The sequence below is a fragment of the Nicotiana tomentosiformis genome, chromosome 9 (assembly GCF_000390325.3).
Source record: "Nicotiana tomentosiformis chromosome 9, ASM39032v3, whole genome shotgun sequence".
NCBI lineage: Eukaryota > Viridiplantae > Streptophyta > Magnoliopsida > Solanales > Solanaceae > Nicotiana > Nicotiana tomentosiformis.
Window position 1 is genome coordinate 5,186,145 of NC_090820.1, and position 21,295 is coordinate 5,207,439.

The following is a 21,295-nucleotide window of genomic DNA, read 5'->3' on the forward strand; positions in this document are numbered from 1 at the left end:
ATGAAGTAACGAGACTTGATATTTTTGAGTGATTAGGAACTCTCATTTGTGAGGTGGTGGCTTTGTCTTTGTTTGAACACATTAAGGCTCGTCGGTGTTGTGGTCTTCTTTGATTTGCCTTCGGGGCAGGGTGTTGTGAAATGGTTCCTGAGAAGCGGTTTCCATAGATAGCAGTGTGTAGCAGTTTCAGAATCGAATTGGTGTTTCTAATGTTGATGGCTCGAGAAATATGATCTTCTGGGAGGCTTAGAGTTGGTGGCGATTTATATGTTCGGATGCTATAGATAGAATATGATTTGAGGTAGAATTTTGGCAGCAAAGGAGGAGGAACGACGTGGTGGGATGTGTCTCGGCGGTGATTGAATTACTAGTAGGTCAAGTATGAAAAGTAGAGGTCGAGAAGTTTTTTAAAGGAGATGGTTTAACCGAAGTGGGAGTGGTAGAGTATCATATGGATTTTATGGTAGGATAGCCACATGCTTTGAGTAAAGTTTAGAGCGATTGGGAATCATGGTGGAGAGTCACTATGTCTATGAATTTTATTTGGAATGCTGGCTACTGTGCTAAGGAAGGTTGAATATGATGGAAAGAAGTTTGCTTGGAATGGAGAGGGGTATAAATCTTGATTATAGTTCTGGGATACGACGTGACTTTGAGTTTGGAATGTATTGTCGGACTTTCAGTTGATGTCAATAGGGAATGAACAGACTTCTACAGCTGGTGGACGAGCATGGGCTCAGGAGGGTTTACTAATTTTGTGGTAGATGTACCCAGTGTAGCGTCATTGGAAGATGTCGGTATGGAATTCCAAAGGTGGGTTATCTCCTGTGAGCAGGTTACCGGTTGTGCGATTTTGATGAATTTTCTACGAAGTGTTCTGCTTACTACCCGACAGAAGATCGAATACGCGATTGTGGCTGATAATTCGGAATGTTCATGAAAAGTTTAACAAGAGACTATGAGAAATTTGGCGGGTTGGTGGTGCGAGATCATGTTGATTGAGAAGGAAGGATCTTTGTTGGTTCTACATTATATGATGGTAGCTTACAGCTAAATGGGGGATCCCACTGTCTACGATTAGGTCACGTGGTTGTCTGCTTGTGCGGTTTCTGGTTATCTTCCTTGTTTGAACACATGAAGCCTTGTCAGTGTTGTGGTCTTCTGTGATTTTCTTCCGGGGCAGGGTGTTATGAAGTGGTACCTGAGAAGCGATTTCCATAAATGGCAATGTGTAGCAGTTTCCGAATCGAATTGGTGTTTCTAATGTTGATGGCTCAAGAAAGATGATCTCCGGGGAGGCTTAGAGTTGGTGGCGATTTATTTGTTCGGATGCTACAGATGGATTATGATTTGAGGTAGAATTTTGGCAGCAAAGGAGGATGTAGGATGCGGTGGGATGTGTCTCGTGGTGATTGAATTGCTAGTAGTGTATGAAAAGCAGAGTTTGAGAAGTTGCCTAAAGGAGATGGTTTAACTGAAGTGGGAGTGGCAGAGTAGCATATGGATTCTGTGGTAAGATAGCCACATACTTTGAGGAAAGTTTAGAGCGATTAGGAATCATGGTGCAGAGTGACTAGGTCTACGAATTTTATTTAGAATGGTGGCTACTGTGCTAAGGAAGGTTGAATATGACAGAAAGAAGTTTTCTTGGAATGGAGAGGTGTATAAAAGCTTGATTATCATTCTGGGATATGACGTGACTTTGAGTTTGGAATGTATTGTCGAACTTTCAGTTGATGGCAATAGGGAATGAACAGACTTGTACAGCTGGTGGACGAGCATGGGCTCAGGAGCTTTTACTGATTTCGTGGTAGTTGTACCTAATGTAGCGTCATTGGAAGATGTCAGTATGGAATTCCATGCGTGGGTTATCTTCTGTGAGAAGGTTAGTGGTTGCGCAACTTTGATGAATTTTTTACAAAGTGTTCTACTTACTACCCGGTAGAAGATTGAAGACGCGATTGTGGCTGATAATTCGGAATGTTCATGAAAACTTTAACAATAGACTACGAGAAATTTGTCGGGTTGGCGATGCAAGATCATGGTAATTGAGAAGGAGGAATCTTTGCGGGTTCTACATTATGTGATGGTAGCTTACAACTTAGTGGGGGAGCCCGCTGTCTACGATTGGGTCACGTGGTTGTCTGTTTGTGCAGTTTCTAGTTATCGGTACATTTGTGGAGTAATTTTGGCTAAGAAAAGAAAACATAAGGGGTAATTCGAGAAAATAACTCTGGTGAATGTGTGATATATTTCTCCTTATCGATTCATGTGCAGGTTTCGGGAAGACTCAGAGTTTATGCTTCTTGGGGATGTGATGTACAAGGAAAATAATTAATCTGGTTGCTTCTTTGGGACTGTTCATATGCTCACAGTGCACTAGAGTTTGATTTTATATTCGGGACCAAGTCAGAGTGGGTGACTCTCAACAATGGTTCTAATTGGTTCGTTATGTGGAGCTATTATTATTTCTAAGGCAATTCAAGAGTAAATTGAAAGAAGTGGGGTCATTAAGTAATGGTTTGAATCAACATGATTGTGGCAATGATCAATTCCTTCAGTGTGTTAAGTTATACATGTGGTTTGTTGTTGTACGTACGGGCTTGACAACCACCATACTTTTCTTGATTTTGGAGGTATTCGATTCCTATGGTCTTGTTGTGTAAATGGATCCCATAAGAGTTATGGCGGTTTAGACCACGACTTGAGTTTTGTATTTTCTGCGGTCGTGGGAATTCAGTTGCGTGTTGCAATGGTTCTTCCTAAATGAGTTAAGTGAAAGGTTTCTAGCCAATGAAGTGTTTATTCTACTAGTAGTTCAGAGTATGTTGGCATCACTTTCGGGCAGTCTAAGGATGGTCTGTTTTGTGGAAGAAGTGTTAGGTAGGGAAATGCGAATGTGTCACGAGCCAAAATCCGCATGTCGTGATGGCGCCTATCTCAATACTAGGCAGGCTGACAACCGCAATAAGCCACAATTTCTTTTAATTTTGAAAACATAATATTTATATTTAATAGAAAAATCCCATGCATACTAATATAAACACACTTCCAAAATCCGGTGTCGCTGTGTACATGAGCATCTAAATGATAACATACTCTAAATAATACAAACAATGTCTGTAAATATAGAACAGTACAAATAATTGAAAGGAAAGAGAGTCAAGGTCTGCAGATGTCAAGCAGCTACCTCGATAGTCTCCAACAGATAATCTCCCAAAAACTAGAAACCGCCGTGTCCGGATGTACCTGGATCTGCACCGAAAGTGCAGAGTGTAGTATGAGTACAACCAATCCCATGTACTCAATAAGTAACAAGACTAACCTTTGGGTTCAATAAATAACAGGAATGTAGGCATGCTTTCAAGTTCAACAGTTAACTCAGTACAAATAAAATGGATGAATTATCAATGATATGATGAATATGGCATCTCTATATCTACATGCCAATGTACAAGCTGATGCGATGCACCTCTATGGAAAAACCTCATGCAGTCACAATCTCATATATTCAATCACTCAGTATTATATATGGGCAATCCAGCCTAGGGAAGATCCATCCCATATATATATACATCAACTGGCAACCAATCGATCAGTACTGTATAAGGCCAATTCAGCCAGGGGAATATACATACCCAATATAAATGATTCGGACAAGATCCATACCTCAATATAAATGAACCGCGCTCACCGTGGGGGGTGCAGACTCCAGACGAGATCCTTCAGCCCAATCGCTATAATTGTCAGATCCAGGCATAAATAAATAAAACATGTTGCGGCGTGCAGCCCGATCCCATATAATATCACTAAAAATATCTAGTCTCTCGACTCTCAATGACATGAAAATCAACCCGACATGATGATATGATGTATCAATGAATGACAATAGATACTGAATATGATATGCAAATGATGAATGAGACCGAGTACAAAAATTTCAATTCAAACAAATAATTTAACAGCAACACAACCTTGTGGGTCGCAAAATATCGACACGTAGCCTAAACAGGATCTTCAACATGAGTCTTAGCTCAATTTCCTCTAACACGTGGAGGATATGTGGATAATGACATGATTCTTAATTATACAACTCCACATAATTTATTTAAGTCACAATTGCTATGGTATACGCCCACACACCCGTCACCTAGCATGTGCGTCACCTCCATACAATTCACATAACACGTAATTCATGGATTTATACCCTCAAAACCAAGTTTATAAGTGTTACTTACCTCAAACCATGTAAATTTTTATTCCAATATGCCCTTGCCTCGCGAATCGGCCTCTGAACGCCTCGAATCTAGTCACAATTAATTTGATTCAGTCAATAAAAATTATAGGAATTAATTACATATGAAGATACTAATTTTCCAATAAAATCCAAAATTCCACTTAAATATCGCCATTAGGGCCCACATCTCGGAACCCGACAAAAGTTACAAAATATGAACGCCCATTCAATCACGAGTCCAACCATACCAAATTTACCAAATTCCGACATCAACTCGACCCTCAAATCTTCAATTTAATCTGAAGGGTTTTCACAATTTTCCATACTTAAAACACCAATTAAATACTAAAAATAGCAATAGATTCGGGTAATTTGACCAAAATTGAGTATAGAACAATTACCCTGATGTTTTCCTTGAAAATCTTTCGAAAGTAGCCTCTTCACGAGCTCCAAATCGTTAAAAATGGATAATGGGACGAAGTCCCATTATTAGAACTTAAACTCTCTGTCCATGTGCTTCCTTCTCCGCGAACGCGGAAGCTCTCTCGCGTTTGCGAAGCACAAAAGTACTAGTTTCCAAAAACCTCCTACGCGAATGTGAGGGCCTACTTGCGAACACGATGGTCACTGAACCCAGGCTTTTGCGAACGCGAAGCCTCTCACGTGAACACGTAGGCCAAGCATTAGGTCCACCCCTCTGTCACTCTTCTTCGCGAACGCATGGGCTCATACGCAAACGTGAAGAGTAATTTTCACCTGCCACCTAGAACCCCTTCCCGAACGCGAGACCCCTCTCGCGAACGCACTGAACGAAACGAGCATCAGAAGCATCGGTGATTTTCTGCAATTCAACAAGTCCCGAAATGTTCCGAACATGATCCAAATAACCCCAAGGCCCCCGAGACCTCAACCAATAATATCAACAAGTACAAAAACATCATACGAACTTAGTCGAAAGCTCAAATCACATCAAACAATGCTAAAATCACGAATCATATCCCAATTCAAGCTTAATGAAACTAAGAAATTCCAACTTCTATATTCGATGTCGAAACCTATCAAATCAACGCAGATTGACCCCAAATTTTGCACACAAGTCATAAATAAAATAACGGACCTATGCAAAGTTTAAGACTTAAATTCCAACCCCGATATCAAAAAGTCAACTCCCCGGTCACACTTCATATTTTTGCCATTTCAAGCCTAATTTAACTACAGACTTTCAAATAATTTTCTGGACACACTCGTAAGTCCAAAATCACCATACGGTGCTATTGGAATCATCAAAACTCTATTCCGGGGTCGTTTACACATAAGTCAACATCCGGTCAACCTTTTCAACTTAAGTTTTCATCATTGAGAGTAAGTGTCTAAACCTCACCGGACCCGAACCAATTATCCCAGCAAGTCACATAACAGTTGTAAAGCCCAATTTGAGCAGTAAATGGGGGAATAGGGTTGTAATACTCAAAATGACCGGCCGAGTCATTACATTCTCCTCCTCTAAAACAAACGTCCGTCCTCGAACGAGTTTAGAATCATACCTGGATTCTCAAATAGGTGTGATATTTGCTCAGCATCTCCCACTTAGTCTCCCAAGTAGCTTATCCGACTGCCTGGCTTTCCACTATACCTTCACTTAATCTATGTTCTTTGATCTCAACTATTGAACCTGCCAGTCCTAAATGTCCACCGGCTACACATTATAAGTCAAATTACCATCCAACTACAATGAACTGAAATCTAAAACATGAGACGGATCTCCGACATACTTCCAGAGCATAGATACATAAAACACTAGATGAACATCTGATAGACTACGCAACAATGCAAGTTCATAAGCCACCTCTCCAATCTTCTTAAGTATTACAAAAGGTTGATTATACCGAGGACTCAACTTGCCCTTTTTCAAGTGGAGACCAACACCGACTCCCATATAAGGCCTCATATGGAGCCATCTAAATGCTCGATTGGTAGCTACTATTGTAAGTAAACTCTGCAAGTGGCAGAAACGGATCCCAAGAATCCCCAAAATCTATAACACAAGCGCGTAGCATATCTTCCAATATCTGAAGAGTACACTCAGACTGTCCGTCTGACTGAGGGTGAAATGTTGTACTCAACTGAACCTACGTGCCCAATTCTCGTTGCACTACTCTCCAAAACTATGATGTAAAATGCGTGCCCCAGTCTGAAATAATGGACACTGGCACACCATGATGGATATAAATTTCAGCCAACTACTCCGAAGAATAAGTAGTATTGACTGGAATAAAATATGTGGACTTGGTCAACCGATCTACAATCACCCAAACATCATCAAACTTCGTCAAAGTATGTGGGAGTCCAACGATGTAGTCCATGGTAATACGTTCCCATTTCCACTTTGGAATTTCAAGTCTCTGAAGTAATCCGCCTGGTCTCTGATGCTCGTACTTCACATGTTGCCAATTTAAACACTAAGCTACAAACCCAACTATATCTTTCTTTATTTTTCTCCGCCAATAGTGCTGACTCAAGTCCTGGTACATCTTAGCGGCACATAGATCAATGGATTACTGCTAGTTGTGGGCTTCTTCAAGAATCAACTCATGCGGACAATCTATATTTGGCACACAAATCCGACCATGCATCCTCAACATCCCATCATTTCTAATAGTAACATCTTTGGCATCACCGTGCTGAACTGTGTCCTTCGGGACAAGCAAATGGGGATCATCATACTGGCGCTCTCTAATGTGGTCATATAAGGAAGAATGAGAAACCACACATGCTAGAACCCTACTGGGCTCTGAAACATCTAATCTCACGAACTGATTGGCCAAGGTCTGAACATAAACTTCAAGAGGCCTTTCACTAACACGAATGAATGCAAGGCTACCCATACTCACTGCGTTTCTACTCAAGGCATCGGCCATCACAGTGGCCTTCCCGGGATGATACAGCTTGGTAATATCATAGTCCTTTAGCAACTCCAACCATCTCTGATGCCTCAAATTTAGATCCTTCTGTTTGAATAAGTGTTGAAGACTCTGATGAACTGTAAATACCTCACAAGGCAGACCTTAAAGATAGTGCCCCCAAATCTTCAATGCATGAATAATGGCTTCCAATTCTAAATCATGAACAGGGTAGTTCTTTTCATGTGGCTTCAATTGGCGCGAAGCATAAGCAATCACTCTACCCTCCTGCATTAAGACACACCCCATACCGATCCGAGAAGCATCACAATATACTGTATAAGGGCCTGAAGTTGAAAGCAAAACTATAACTAGAGTTGTGGTCAAGGCAGTCTTGAGCTTCTGAAAGCTCTCTTCACACTCATTCGACCATCTAAATGGAGCACCTTTCTGGGTCAATTTTGTCAAGGGCGATGCAATAGACGAGAAGCCCTCCACAAAGCGATGATAATAACTGGCCAAGACAAGAAAACTCCGAATCTCAGTAGATGAAGATGGCCTGGGCCAACTCTGAACTGCATCTATCTTCTTTGGATCCACCTTCATTCCTTCACTAGACACTATGTGTCCTAAGAATGCCACCTAACTAAGAACTTACACTTAGAGAATTTGGCATAAAGTTTCTCCTCCCTTAGCCTTTGTAGTACAATACTCAAATAATGTGCATGTTCCTCCTGGCTAAGTGAGTACACCAAGATGTCAACAATGAATACTACAAAAAACAAATCAAGATACGGCTGGAACACACTATTCATCAAGTGCATAAATGCGGCTGGGGCATTGGTCAGCCCAAAAGACATCACGAGAAATTCATAGTGACCATAACGGGTCCTGAATGCTGTCTTTAGAATATCCGAATCCCAAATTATTAAATGGTGATACCCAAATCTCAAATCAATTTTTGAGAACACACTCTCGCTCCCTGAAGTTGGTCAAATAAATCATCAATACGCGGCAAATGATACTTGTTCTTGATTGTAACTTTGTTCAAATGCCTGTAGTCAATGTACATCTGCATAGTACCATCTTTATTTTCCACAAACAAAACTGGTGCACCCCAAGGCGACACACTATGACTAATAAACCCCTTATCAAGTAGTTCCTAAAGTTGCTATTTCTATTCAGTTGGTGACATACGATATGAAGGAATAGAAATGGGCTGAGTGTCCGGCACCAAGTCAATACCGAAATCAATATCCCTGTCGGGTGGCATACCCGATAGGTCTGCAAGAAATATATCCAGAAAGTCTCATACTACCGGTACAGAATCAATAGTAGGAGTGTCTGCACCAACATCTCTCACAAAGGCAAAATATGACAAACACCCCTTCCAAACCATCCGTTGGGCCTTCAAGTAAGAAATTAACCTCCTAGGAATATAATCTAGAGAACCTCTCCACTCGACCTTCGGCAATCTCGGTATCGCCAACATCACAGGTTTTGTGTGACAGTCCAGATTAGCATGACATGGAGACAACTAATCCATACTCAAGATTACATCGAAATCAATCATACTAAGAAATAAGAGATCAACTCTAGCCTCCAGTCTTTCAATAGTTACCACACACGATCGATACACATGGTCCACAATATTAATATCAACCACCGGCGTAGATACACAAACATGTAAAACTAAGGACTCACATGGCATATCTAGATAATGAGCAAACTATGATGATACATACGAATGTGTGGAACCAGGGTCAAATAATATAGAAGCTTCCCTGTGGCACACTAAGGCAATACATGTGATCACTGCATATGAATAAACGACATCTGTCCTGGAAGGAATAACATAGAATCGGGCCCGACAGCCACCTGATCGGCCTCCCCCTCTTGGGCGACCCCTAGCTGACTAAGCCTTACCCCTAGCTGGCTGGGCGGGTGGTGAAGCAACTGGTGCTGAAGTCATAGTCTGACTCCTCTGCTGAGCTGAACCTCCTATAAGGTGAGGGCAATATCTCTTTATGTGACCCAAATCTCCACACTCAAAGCAACCATTCTCTTAAAATGTCGGCAAGTACTAAAGTGGACCTCGAGAACGAGAAGAACTACAAGAAAAACCCTGAACTAATGATGCACGAGATAAACTCTGAGCTGGAAGTGTACTAAGAGAAGACTGACTCTGTCGAGCACTATATGAACCATGGCTAGTTGATGCGCCACGATGAGCTGGACGAGCCATCTGAGCGAGCCTATAAGGTCGACCCTCATTGTGATAGGGTTGTCCCCCAGAAGGAACACCGTTGGAATTACCCAGACCACGAGACCTCTTGGACTCCCTCTCCTCACACTCATGAATACGAACCATCTCTAGCCGCCGATCACTATCAACCACCTCATCGAATTTAGCACCTGCTACATTTCCCAAAGTCAGAACAAAAAAGAACTAGTGGTTTGTCACGACCCAACATCTCACATGTCGTGATGGCGCCTATCTCAATACTAGGCAACCCAACAATCTCAATAAAACACCATATCTTTTAACTTTAAACAACATAACATTTAAATTCAGCGGAAGAAATCTCGCAAATACAGATATAAATACTCCCAAAACCCGATATCACTGAGTACATGAGCATCTAATATGAATACAACATCTGACTGATGAAACACTGTCTGAAAGTATAAAATAATACAATAATTGAAAGAAAGAGAGTCAAGGTCAGCGCACTCCAGGCAGCTACCTTGATAGTCTCCAACTGATAGCACTCTGAGATCTAACGGTCGCCATGTACGAAAGCACCTGGATCTGCACACGAGGTGCAAAGTATAGTATGAGTACAACCAACTCAATAAGTAACAAGACTAACCTCTGGATTGAAAGTAGTGAGAGCTTGTACCAAGGTCAGAGTCCAACTCCAATAACCAACAACACTTCATAACAACTCTCCCATCTCCACTCTAGTATAGTCATCTGTTGAAGTAGGGCACCTGGCCTCTGGTGCTCAAACTTAACTTGCTAGCAATTTAGTCACCTAGCTACATACTCAACTATGTCTTTATTCATCCGCCGCCACCAATAATGCTGCCTCAGATCGCGATACATCTTCGTAGCACCGGGATGAATAGAATATCTAGAACTGTGTGTCTCCTCTAGGATCTTTTCCCTCAGCCCATCTACATTAGGAACACATAGACGACCCTGAAAACACATAATACTATCTTCGCCGATAGTAACCTCCTTGGCACTACCTCGTAGTACCGTTTCTCGAAGAACCAATAAGTGTGGGTCATCAAACTGGCGATCCTTGATCCGCTCTAATAGTGAAGATCTTTTAGTAACTCGAGCCATCTGCGCTGCCTCAAATTTAGATCCATCTGTTTGAACAAATGCTGCAAACTGCGATGATCAGTGTAAACCTCACAATACACCCCATAAAGATAATGCCTCTAAATCTTAAGAGCGTGAACAATCGCAACTAACTCCAAATCATGTACCGGGTAATTCTTCTCGTGAGGTTTCAACTGATGCGAGGCATATGCAATAATTCGCCCCTCCTGTATCAATACATAACCCAAACTAATGCGTGAAGAGTCACAATACACTGTATACATCCCCGAACCAGAAGGCAACACTAACATTGGTATTGTAGTCAGTGTTGTCTTGAGCTTATGAAAGCTCACCTCATAATCATCGGACCATCGGAATGGAGCACCCTTCTGGGTTAATTTGGTCAAAGGTGCTGCAATAGATTAAAAAACCTTCCACGAACCAACGATAATAACCTACTAACCCTAGGAAACTCCTAATCTCAGTCGCCAAAGTAGGACGATGCCAATTCTGAACCGCTTCAATCTTTTTGGGATCAACTTAATACCCTCGCCCGATACAATATGCCCCAAAAATGCTACAGAATCTAGCCAAAACTCACATTTGGAGAACTTAGCATATAGCTTTTGTTCCCACAATGTTTGAAGCACCACTCTCATATGCTGCTCGTGCTCCTCCTTACTGGGCGAGTAGATCAAAATGTCATCAATGAAGACAATGACAAACGAATCAATATATGGCATGAACACCATGTTCATCAAATCCATAAATGTCGTTGAGGCTTTAGTCAAACTGAAGTACATCACCAGAAACTCATAATGACCATATCTAGTCCGGAAAGCGGTCTTCAGAACATCAGAATCCCCAATCTTCAACTGATGGTACCCCGACCTCAAGTCGATCTTAGAGAACACGCTAGCACCCTACAACTAGTCAAATAGATCATCAATATGCGGTAACGGGTACTTGTTCTTAATTGTAACTTTTTTCAATTGGCGATAATCGATACACATCCGCATAGTCCCATCCTTCTTCTTCATAATTAATATTGGTGCACCCCAAGGCGATACACTCGATCTGACGAACCCTTTGGCTAGTAACTCTTCAAGCTGTTCTTTTAACTCCTTCAATTCTTTCGGATCCATGCGATATGGTGGGATAGATATAGGCTAGGTATCTGGAGCCAAGTAAATACAGAAATCAATATCACGATCTGGTGGCATGCCTGGAAGATCTGAAGGAAATACATCGGAGAACTCTCGGACTACAGGCATTGAATCAATTGTCGGAGTCTCTGCGGTAGTATCCCGAACATAGGGTAGATAAGCCAAACAACCTTTCTCAACCATGTGTCGAGCCTTTAGAAAGGAAATCACCTGATTAGATGCGCTTATAGACGAACCCTTCCATTCCAATCTAGGTAGCACTGGAATCGCCAAGGTAACAGTCTTGGCATGGCAATATAGGATGGCATGATATGGAGATAACTAGTTCATGCCCAGGATGATCTCGAAGTCGGTCATCTCAAGCAGCAGAAGATCTGCTCTAGTTTCATAACCACAGAATGTAACAATGTAGGACTAGTAGATCTGATCCACCACAACAGAATCGCCCACATGAGTGGACAGGAAATGAGCAAATACATATGACACATAGGATTATGTAGATCCTGGATCAAATAATATGGAGGTATCTTTGCTGCAGACAGAAATAATACATGTGATCACGGCATCTGAGGCCTCTACCTATGGTCTGGCCAGAAAAGCATAGAATCGAGCTGGAGCACCACCTGGCTGGCCTCCACTTCTAAGATGGCCCCCACCCACCTGCCCTTCACCTTTGGGTGGTCAGACGGCTGGTGGAGAAACTGTTGCAGTAATCATAGGTTGTTGACCCTGCTGCACTGGTCTACCCCAAAACTTGGGGCAGAATCTAAGCATATGACTAAAATCCCCGCACTCGAAATAACCCCTCAGTACGATGGGCTGCTGACTTGAAGTTTGGACCTGGTGATCTAAATATCCACTCGAAGAAATCTGCATAGACGTTGGGCGGTAAGAACTCTCTGGCATAGCACTGAAATAAGATCGCACTAGAGCACCCCGATGAGGCGGTGGTGCAGGATATGGGGCCTGCTGGACTGCCCTCTCATGAACTGACCTCTACCCCTAGACGGTGCACCTCTGAACTCTCAAAAATATCTAAACTGCTTATCTATCATAACCTGCTCTCGGCTACGCTGACGCACACCCTCAATCCTCTGGGCTATCTCCACAACCAACTCAAAAGAAGTCCCCATCTCAACCTCTCGGGCCATAGTGGCCTGAATGCCAGTATGCAAACCTGCAACAAACCTCTGTACTCTCTCTGCATCAGTAGGGAGTATCAGAAGTGCATGGAGAGACAACTCACAGAACCTCGCCTCATAATCGGTCACTAATATCTGACCCTGCTGGAGCTGCTCAAACTGAAACCGCAACTCTTCCCTCTTGAAAGGTGGAATGTACCTATCCAGGAAAATACGGGTCAACCTGTCCCAAGTCATGGGAGGAGAATCTGTTGGTCTACCAAGAAGATAGGACTTCCACCACCTACGGGCCCTGCCCTCCAGTTGAAAAGTAGCAAAGTCTACCCCATAAGACTCCAATATCCTCATGTTGTGCAGTCTGTCCCTGCACCGATCAATGAAGCCCTGGGGATCCTCATGTCGCTCACCCCCAAAGACAAGAGGATATAGCCTAGTACATCTATCCAATAGCTTATGCGGCTGGTCTGGGCTCAAGTGTAGCTGCTGCCACTGACTGAGCTCCACCCACGGGTAGTGCACCCTAGGTCTAATATACAACGGTTGCCTACCCATGAGCCTGTGCGGTAGGAGTCTGTGCTCCCCCTCCCACATGAGATGTGGCAGGGTCTGCCGAAAATAAATCAGCCTGAGTCATAGTGTCCATGAACCACAACATACAGCCCATGACCTCCTGAAATCCCGGTGCGGAGGTGAAATCCACCGAGCTGGTTCGGCTACGGGCACCTCGCCCTTCTCCTCGATGATAGGATCCTCCATTGGATCTACTGGTGGCATAATTGGAACAACTCTGGGATGTCCTCGTCCCCTACCACAGACAGGAACCCTCCCTCGGCCTCTAACAATTGGGGGAGCAGCTCTTCCCTTGTCTGGAACCTTAGTAGAGTGCGTTCTCACCATCCGTGAGAAAATAATATAAAGATACTTAGTACTACATCAACTGCATGATAGGAAATAAAGAAAGGTAGTTTCCTAACACCATATAGCCTCTCGAAGATAAGTACAGATGTCTCTGTACCAATCCACAAGACTCTATTAGGCCTGCTCATGACTTGTGAGACCTACGTGAACCTAGTGCTCTGATACCATGTTGTCACAACCCAATTTCACCTATAGGTCTTGATGGCGCCCAATGTCACAGCTAGGCCGGCTAACTAGTGAATTAAACATATATTTATTCCTTTAAAAATTATCCGAGTAGTTAAACTCTTCTTACTTGTAAGATTTAAGAAAATATGAATGACTCCGATTAAATAAAAACTAAGAAAATTAATTCAAACCAAATACCTACTAGTGTGTCTGCCAAGAGCTAGTGTCACAAGTATTTGAGCATCTAGTAGATTATACAAAAATTATAAATGTTGTCTGAAATAAAATAGACAGAATACAAATTCAAGAAGAGGCACTAGTTGCTGCAGAGCGACTCAAAAAGACAACTCATCACTAGGCCTCGAGGTAACATGAATGCGCTCTGGTAGGACCGCCTAAAGATCTTGTCTCAGATCCTACACAAAAAGTGCAGCAAGTGTAGCATGAGTACGTAAACAATGTGTACCCAGTAAGTATCAAGTCTAACCTCGAATAAGTAGTGACGAGAGGTCGACTTTGACACTCACTATGGTTCAATAATATTTAAAAAATAGAAATATTTAAATAAACATGATTTATGTGAATAACAATAATTTTCTTAACAAGCGGAAATAGAAAATTCTTTCAAATTCAATAATTTCCAGCAATCAATTATTTTCACAAGCTGCAATAAAATATCAAGGCATCGTGCAATTATTATTATTATTAAGCACGATTTTATGTCGAGGTCATTCAGCCCGGTCCAGAGTGTCGTGTACACAGTCGAGGGACATGCGGCATGATGCATAGATGCATCTATACTGTCGAGGCATTCGGCCCACTCCACAAGAAAGGAAGACATTTTCTTATGAACCTCCGGAATGAGAAGTTATTATAAGGATAACACATTTTCTATTAATAGTCAAGTAATTTGCACAAAATTCAAGTATGTGAAATTTTGGTCCTTTACTATTTCCTCTAACAATTTCAAATATAATTTCAGTACTTTAATTAATAAAGGATGTAATTATTACAAGTAATTCATAATTTGAGTCCTAAACTACCTGGACATAGCATAATTAGTAGCTACACACAGACTCACGTCACCTTGTGCATACATAGCCCCCACAATTAGCAATAATTATTAATTTAAATTACCTATGGGATAAATTCTATCTTACAAGGTTAGACAAGAGACTTACCAGGTCTCAAAGTCCACTTCCTAACCACAATGTCGCGTTAAAGTCTCAATTTGATGCCGAAAAATCCAAAACTATCCAAATGTTATATAAAATAATTAATGCGTGCTCAATAATTTGAAATTAGACTCTTAAATTAATTACCCAACCCAAAATACTAAAATTCCTAAAATTTACACCGGCCTCACGTGCCCGGATTCCTGAAATTTTCGGAGGACAACGTTACCCATAATCTCAAGAACTCAAATATGTAATTTTCATCCCATTCCATAACCATTTTCTTGGTTAAAATCTCATTGTTATCAAGACCTAGGTTTTTTCATCTAAACCCTTGATTTCCACAATTTACATGTTATAATCTACCCATAACCTATTTATTTAACTCAAAGTGAGTAGAATTAACTTACCTTCAAGTTGCTAGTTGAAATCCCCTCTCAAAAAGCTCCACAATCGCCCAAGAATGAAGAAACATGGGCTAAAATGGTTGATTTCCCGTTCCTTTAAACATTCCGCCCAAACAGGCCTTTCGCTTCTGCGGCTCTGCATCTGTGGAAAAGACCTCACAGATGCGGCTTTCCCCTTAACCAGCTTGCCCGCTTCTGTAATTAGTGGCTCGCTTCTACGAGGCCGCTTCTGTGGTGCATGCGCCGCACCTGTGCCCTCTTTCGCACCTTCGGTCCTTCCCTTCGCACCTGCGCCTACCTAGGTGTGGTTCCTGTCTCGCATATTTGGTGCCCAACGACCCCTCCTCTTTCGTCTTCTGCGGATCGTGGCTCGCTTCTGCGAGCTCGCACTTGCGGCTGGCCAAGCGCAGGTGCGATTGCAACAGAAACTGGAAGCTTCAGCTGCTGCTCCAAATTCCAAAATTGGTCCGAGCCTTGTCCGGTTAACACCTGAGCCCTCCGGGGCATCGCCCGAACATTCAAACAAGTTTGAGCTCATAAAACGGACTCGCTCGAACCCTCGAAACGTGTAAAACAACATCAAAACTAAGAATCATACCTCAAACTAAATTGATTCAACTTAGAATTTTCAAGTCCTAAATCACCATACGGAACTATTCCTAGGCTTAGAATTCCAAACGGACCTCAATTACCCCAAAACCTACTCCGAACCAAATTTAAAGAACCTTAAAACCTTCAAATAGCTAGTTTTCACTATTAAGCGCTGAAATGCTCCCGGGTTGTCCAAAACTTGATTCGAACATACGCCTAAGTCCAAAATTATCATACGAACATATTGGAACCGTCAAATCCCGATTCCGAGGTCATTTTCTGAAAATTTTGACCGAAGTCAAATTTGGCCTTTTAAAGCCAAACTAAGGAACCAAGTATTCTGATTTCAACCCGAACACTTCCAACTCCCAAACTAACCATTCCCGCAAGTTATAAATTAGTTAAAGCACATACGGGAAGTCATATTTAGGGGAGCGGGGTTCTATAAGACAAAACGATTGCTTGTGTTGTTACACAATTGGTCTAGATTTATCCTAGCATCATAAACATCACTTTAAATGTGCTTCCACACACATTTAATCCTTCCATAATATCCAAGACTTCCTCGATTTACTACTTTATAGATGAACCTCTTCTCGATTGATTACTGCATCTCTTAATACCACTAGTTAGTCATGATCTCATCTAGTGGCTTATTTTCTTCTAGTTATCTATCTCTTTAGGATATAGTTTCTTATTTCACTATCTAGCTCGTGTAATACCTAACGCCTAACCACTTATTTCATCAATCGCTCACTAATCTTGGGCTCTCTTGGTTCTTATTGTATCTGAACTTTACGTTACTACAAAACTCTTATTCTTTTGTCTAAACATCATGGACCATCCAATTTATTGCATTAGGTTGCACACTTCACATGCAAATCATCTTGATATTTTTTCTTGTAATGTTCTATTCTATTTTGAGTGACATTTAGCAGAATTTGAGAAAGTGAGGCTCTTCAAGAAACTCATATGCCAACTCTCAAAATTTACTTTACATTGTTACAACTATATGTGTGCACCATAGAAAAATATATGTTTTATGTAATCTTACCATTTTGATATCATACATTCACGAAATGTTTTAGGGTATCTCAAAATTAAACTTCTAGAGCGAAGGCTAACATTTATGATATCTTTCTCCTTAGGGCTTGACTTTTCTGAATTTTTTTGTGATACTATAGCACCTTAGCCAGGCTAAACATCTATCTTATTAAGATATATAAATATTCTTATTATGTATATGCATGCATGCTATAAATTTTGAGCTTAGCTCGTTGACATGTGATTATTCTCAAGCATAACCTTAAGTCATATTAAGCACTGATGGTGATGATCAAAATATTATATAGTTGAGATTCGAGTCCCCTTATCTAGTATCTCTGAATATTTCATAACTAAGTTGGCTTCAAAATGTGTCGGTATCACTTTAAGAACTCTAGGGCCTTACGCCAACACATCACTCATGTATCTTATTAAAAGTATATTCTTCACTTTATCCTATTGTCTGTAGTATTCATTCTCTCCATAATGCAAGGATGACTTTCTGAGTTTTGTGACTTTATTTTCCCTAAAGAGAATGCCTTATAGTGTATATTTACCTTCCTTCTATCTCCTCTTGTTCTTTGGTACTCATGACCAGACATCGTATCTTTAAAGAGCTTGGTGTTGTCATTCTACCGTGGGTCGCCTCATGGTGGTAATTTATATGAACTTTGATATTTTGCGGTCATATCTCTTTGTACTTCTTAATCTGTAATAGAACACGCATACACTTCAAAAGATCTATTCATTGTGTTACTAAAGGTCATAATACATACAATAAACTACCAGTTTCTTCTTATCATCTTCATCATCTAGAAAATATTCTTTGATAGGAGCCATAAAGTACTCACTCCAACTACCATAAGTTTCTCCTTAATAGTATGTACAATTCTTATCTGACCCCCGTACAAACATATTAGCCTCGTTGTGTTAAACCAAAATTTGATCTCAACTTAGGGACGCAAATCCCGATATATCTCTTTTCCACCTAATCTCTTCACATTAACAGTGGCATATCCATGATTGACCTTCTTGGTAACTAAATTAAATCTAGACAAAGCTTAAGAATATAGTCATTTATTGTGTTACTACTAACCTTACTAGAACCAACGCTTTGTGAGTTCCATGACAACTCTGACCTTATTGAGGACAGCATCACCTCATCTTTTCAGTACAAAGTCTTTGACATATTTATGATAGTTATGATTTGTTACAATCCTGAACCAGGTCATCCTGGTATTACCTCATTCAATATTTTGGGATAGAATTTTCTTAGTGCCACGACCCATTATCTAACTAGTCGTGATGGAACCTAACCCAACCCGCTAGGTAAGCCAGTTAATAGAAACCAATTCAAATGAGATTCATTAAGAAAAGAAAAGATAATACAACTGCTTTTATACAAAGAATTCCCCAATGACTGGTAGTACAAATCATGAGCATCTAAGATTTAGATTTCTTTACAAAACTGAATTGAAATAGTTACAACATGTTTGAAATGTAAATGAATGGAATTCGAATCTAATGCTACCAAGGACTAGTGATAGCCATAACTGGAACGCAAGTACATCTTCCGATCCAGCTCCCGCCGTACACAGCAACATCATCATCCAACATCTGCAAGCAAGGTGCAGAAGTGTAGTATGAGTACAACCGACCCCATGTACTCAATAAGTAACAAACCTAACCTTAGGTTTAAAGTAGCGACGAGCTGGGACAAGGGTCAGAGTCCAACTCCAATAACCTGCAATAGTTCATCATAATATAATAAAAGGGTACATGAAAATAACTCAGAGGTAAGATTCTCAACTCGTTCACAGTTTCAGAAGAACAGACATGCTTTTCAAGTATAACAGTAAACCCCAGATTCTTCACCGAAAACCCCAAAAGCATATGAGTAAGTTTAAAAACTGTGATTTGTCCAAAAACCTTTCAACAATAAATAAGATATTTCATTTTCATATAGCATGAGGAAAGTACTTCTCTATGCCTACATGTCAAGATACAGGTAAAATCATGAATGTTACCAAAACTGGGTAGCAGAAGGAAATGCATCTATATGCATGTATCTCAAGTACGCATGTCAAATGCAATGTATCTCATTGATGAACTCATGTACTCACACTCTCAGAGTACTCAATCTCACTATCTCGCATTCTCGCTCACCATGATCAATACTCAACACATTCAGTCGCTCAGCGCTGTACAATACCTGCTGCGATGTGCAGTCCGATTCACATATAGTCATAAGGCCCATCGTGGCGTGCAACCCAATTCACATATATATAGCCATAAGGTTCGTTCCGGCGTGCATCCCAATCCACATATATGTAGCCATAAGGCTCGTTCCGGCGTGTAACCCGAACCACATATATATAGCCATAAGGCTCGTTTCGGCATGCAACCCAATCCATATACATATTGACATAAGGCTCATTGCGGCGTGCAACCCGATCCATATATATATAGCCATAAAGCTCATTGCAGCTTGCAACCCAATTCTCTCTCTCACACACACACACACACACACACACACACACACATACATATATATATATATATATATATATATATATATATATATATATATATATATATATATATATATATATAACTCACAGCACGACACTCAGGCCCCAACTCAGTCACCAATCTCTCTAGTCTCACGGGCTCACAACGCTCATACTAAGCAGCCCTAATCAATGATGACAATATGATGTGATAACAAATGATAACAGAGATTGAGATGTGACATGTAAATGAATACGTATGACTGAGTATGTAACTGTAATATAAGCAAATAACTCAACAGTAGAAATGATCTCAGTGGGTCTCAACAAGATAAGTATATAGCCTAGACATGGTTTCTAATATAGATCACATCTCATTTACTCTAGCACGTAGAGAATTCATGGATACAAATATGATTAGGTAACTACACAGTACCACAGGAATAACCGATTTACAATTTACATGGTGCGCGCCCACATGCCCGTCACCTAGCATGTGCGCCACCTCAACACCAAACACATATCACGTATATCCAGGGGTTCATACCCTGAGCACCAAGTTTAGAAGTGTTACTTACCTCGAACAAGCTAAATCCAATACCAAGCAAGCCAAACGATGCTCCAAAAATGACATCCTGCGCGTACCAACCTCCGAACGGCTCATAACTTGCCAAAAGCAACTCAAATACATCAAATAATGCCCAAGAAAATAATTTCAAATGATAAAGGCCGAATCTTTAATTAAAAGCCCAAAGTCAATTAAAAGTCAAGCCCAGGCACGCACCTCAGAACCCGACAAAACTCACAAAATCTGATAACCCATTCAATTACGAGTCCAATCATACTAGTTTCACTCAAATCCGACTCTGTATCAATGTTCAAAACTCCAAAATTCACTCTATGAAATTTTAGACAAATCCCCCAATTTCTCTCTTGAAATCCTCAATCAAATGCCAAAAACGAAGATAGATTCATGAAATATAATAAAAAAAAAATGAGTAGAGAATACTTACCCTAATTCATATGGTGAAAATCGCTTCAAAAATTGTCTCAATCCGAGATCCATAGCTCCAAATATGCAAAAATGTCTGAAACCTTCGAAATATGTTTAATGAGTCGTTGCTCTTTAATGCTGTGAAATATTCTTCATTAAATGTCATCGGGCGCAGCATGCTTAATGCCCTTACGAACTTGCCTTCTTCGGTGACACACGAGGTAGTTGTGTCCGATTTTTCATCCTCCCGATTTTGATTCTACGTGTCCCCTTCTTAGGTGGCCACGTAGCATAACATATTTTATCCAATATATTACTTACGTTTAAAAACAGTCCAAGCGCTACTATTTTTGAGTTTCTCTATCCATGTCTCTATTATGTTAGTGGAAAGATTGCCATTGAATTTTGGGATCAGTTCGTCATCAGATTTCCGCCAAAGAGATTCTTTACATCAAATTTAAGGACAATTTATCGCTCATTTAAGGTTTGTTCATTCTTTCAGTTATTGTTTTTGCAATGCTTCGTGGCTCAAAATAATGGGTATGTCTTTATTTGCTCAATTCGTTTACGCTATTGTCTATAGCTTAATTTTTATAGTCTCAAGACTGCTCTATGCTGTAGTTATTAGTATTGTTCAGTTTACCATCAGATGTCATTTACGCACTCTGACTAATATAATAAACTTTAGCATAGTATTTAGACCCCCCTA

At 40.7% G+C, this 21,295-nt stretch overlaps 2 protein-coding genes across 2 annotated transcripts; both read right to left on the reverse strand.

Moving 5' to 3' along the window:
* Positions 1-6,798: 6,798 nt before the first annotated feature.
* On the reverse strand, positions 6,799-7,122 carry LOC138898332 (uncharacterized). Its single transcript, XM_070184392.1, has one exon. It carries the CDS (start codon positions 7,120-7,122, stop codon positions 6,799-6,801), a length of 324 nt encoding a protein of 107 aa, XP_070040493.1.
* Positions 7,123-9,220: 2,098 nt separating this feature from the next.
* Positions 9,221-13,016, reverse strand: LOC138898333 (uncharacterized). The gene is made up of 2 exons (XM_070184393.1): positions 12,815-13,016; positions 9,221-9,552 (listed from the first exon to the last, which is right to left on the reverse strand). Exons 1-2 carry the CDS (start codon positions 13,014-13,016, stop codon positions 9,221-9,223), a joined length of 534 nt encoding a protein of 177 aa, XP_070040494.1.
* Between the last annotated feature and the right edge of the window lie 8,279 nt (positions 13,017-21,295).

What these genes read in the sequence shown, in the direction of transcription:
- LOC138898332 (XM_070184392.1), bottom strand. Translation starts at nt 7,122, where the DNA reads ATGGGTAGCCTTGCATTCATTCGTGTTAGTGAAAGGCCTCTTGAAGTT.
- LOC138898333 (XM_070184393.1), bottom strand. Translation starts at nt 13,016, where the DNA reads ATGACTTGGGACAGGTTGACCCGTATTTTCCTGGATAGGTACATTCCA. An exon ending in AGTACAGAGGTTTGTTGCAG is followed by an intron (nt 9,553 to 12,814) that starts GTTTGCATACTG and finishes GAAATGTAGCAG; the next exon opens with GTGCTAAATTCGATGAGGTG.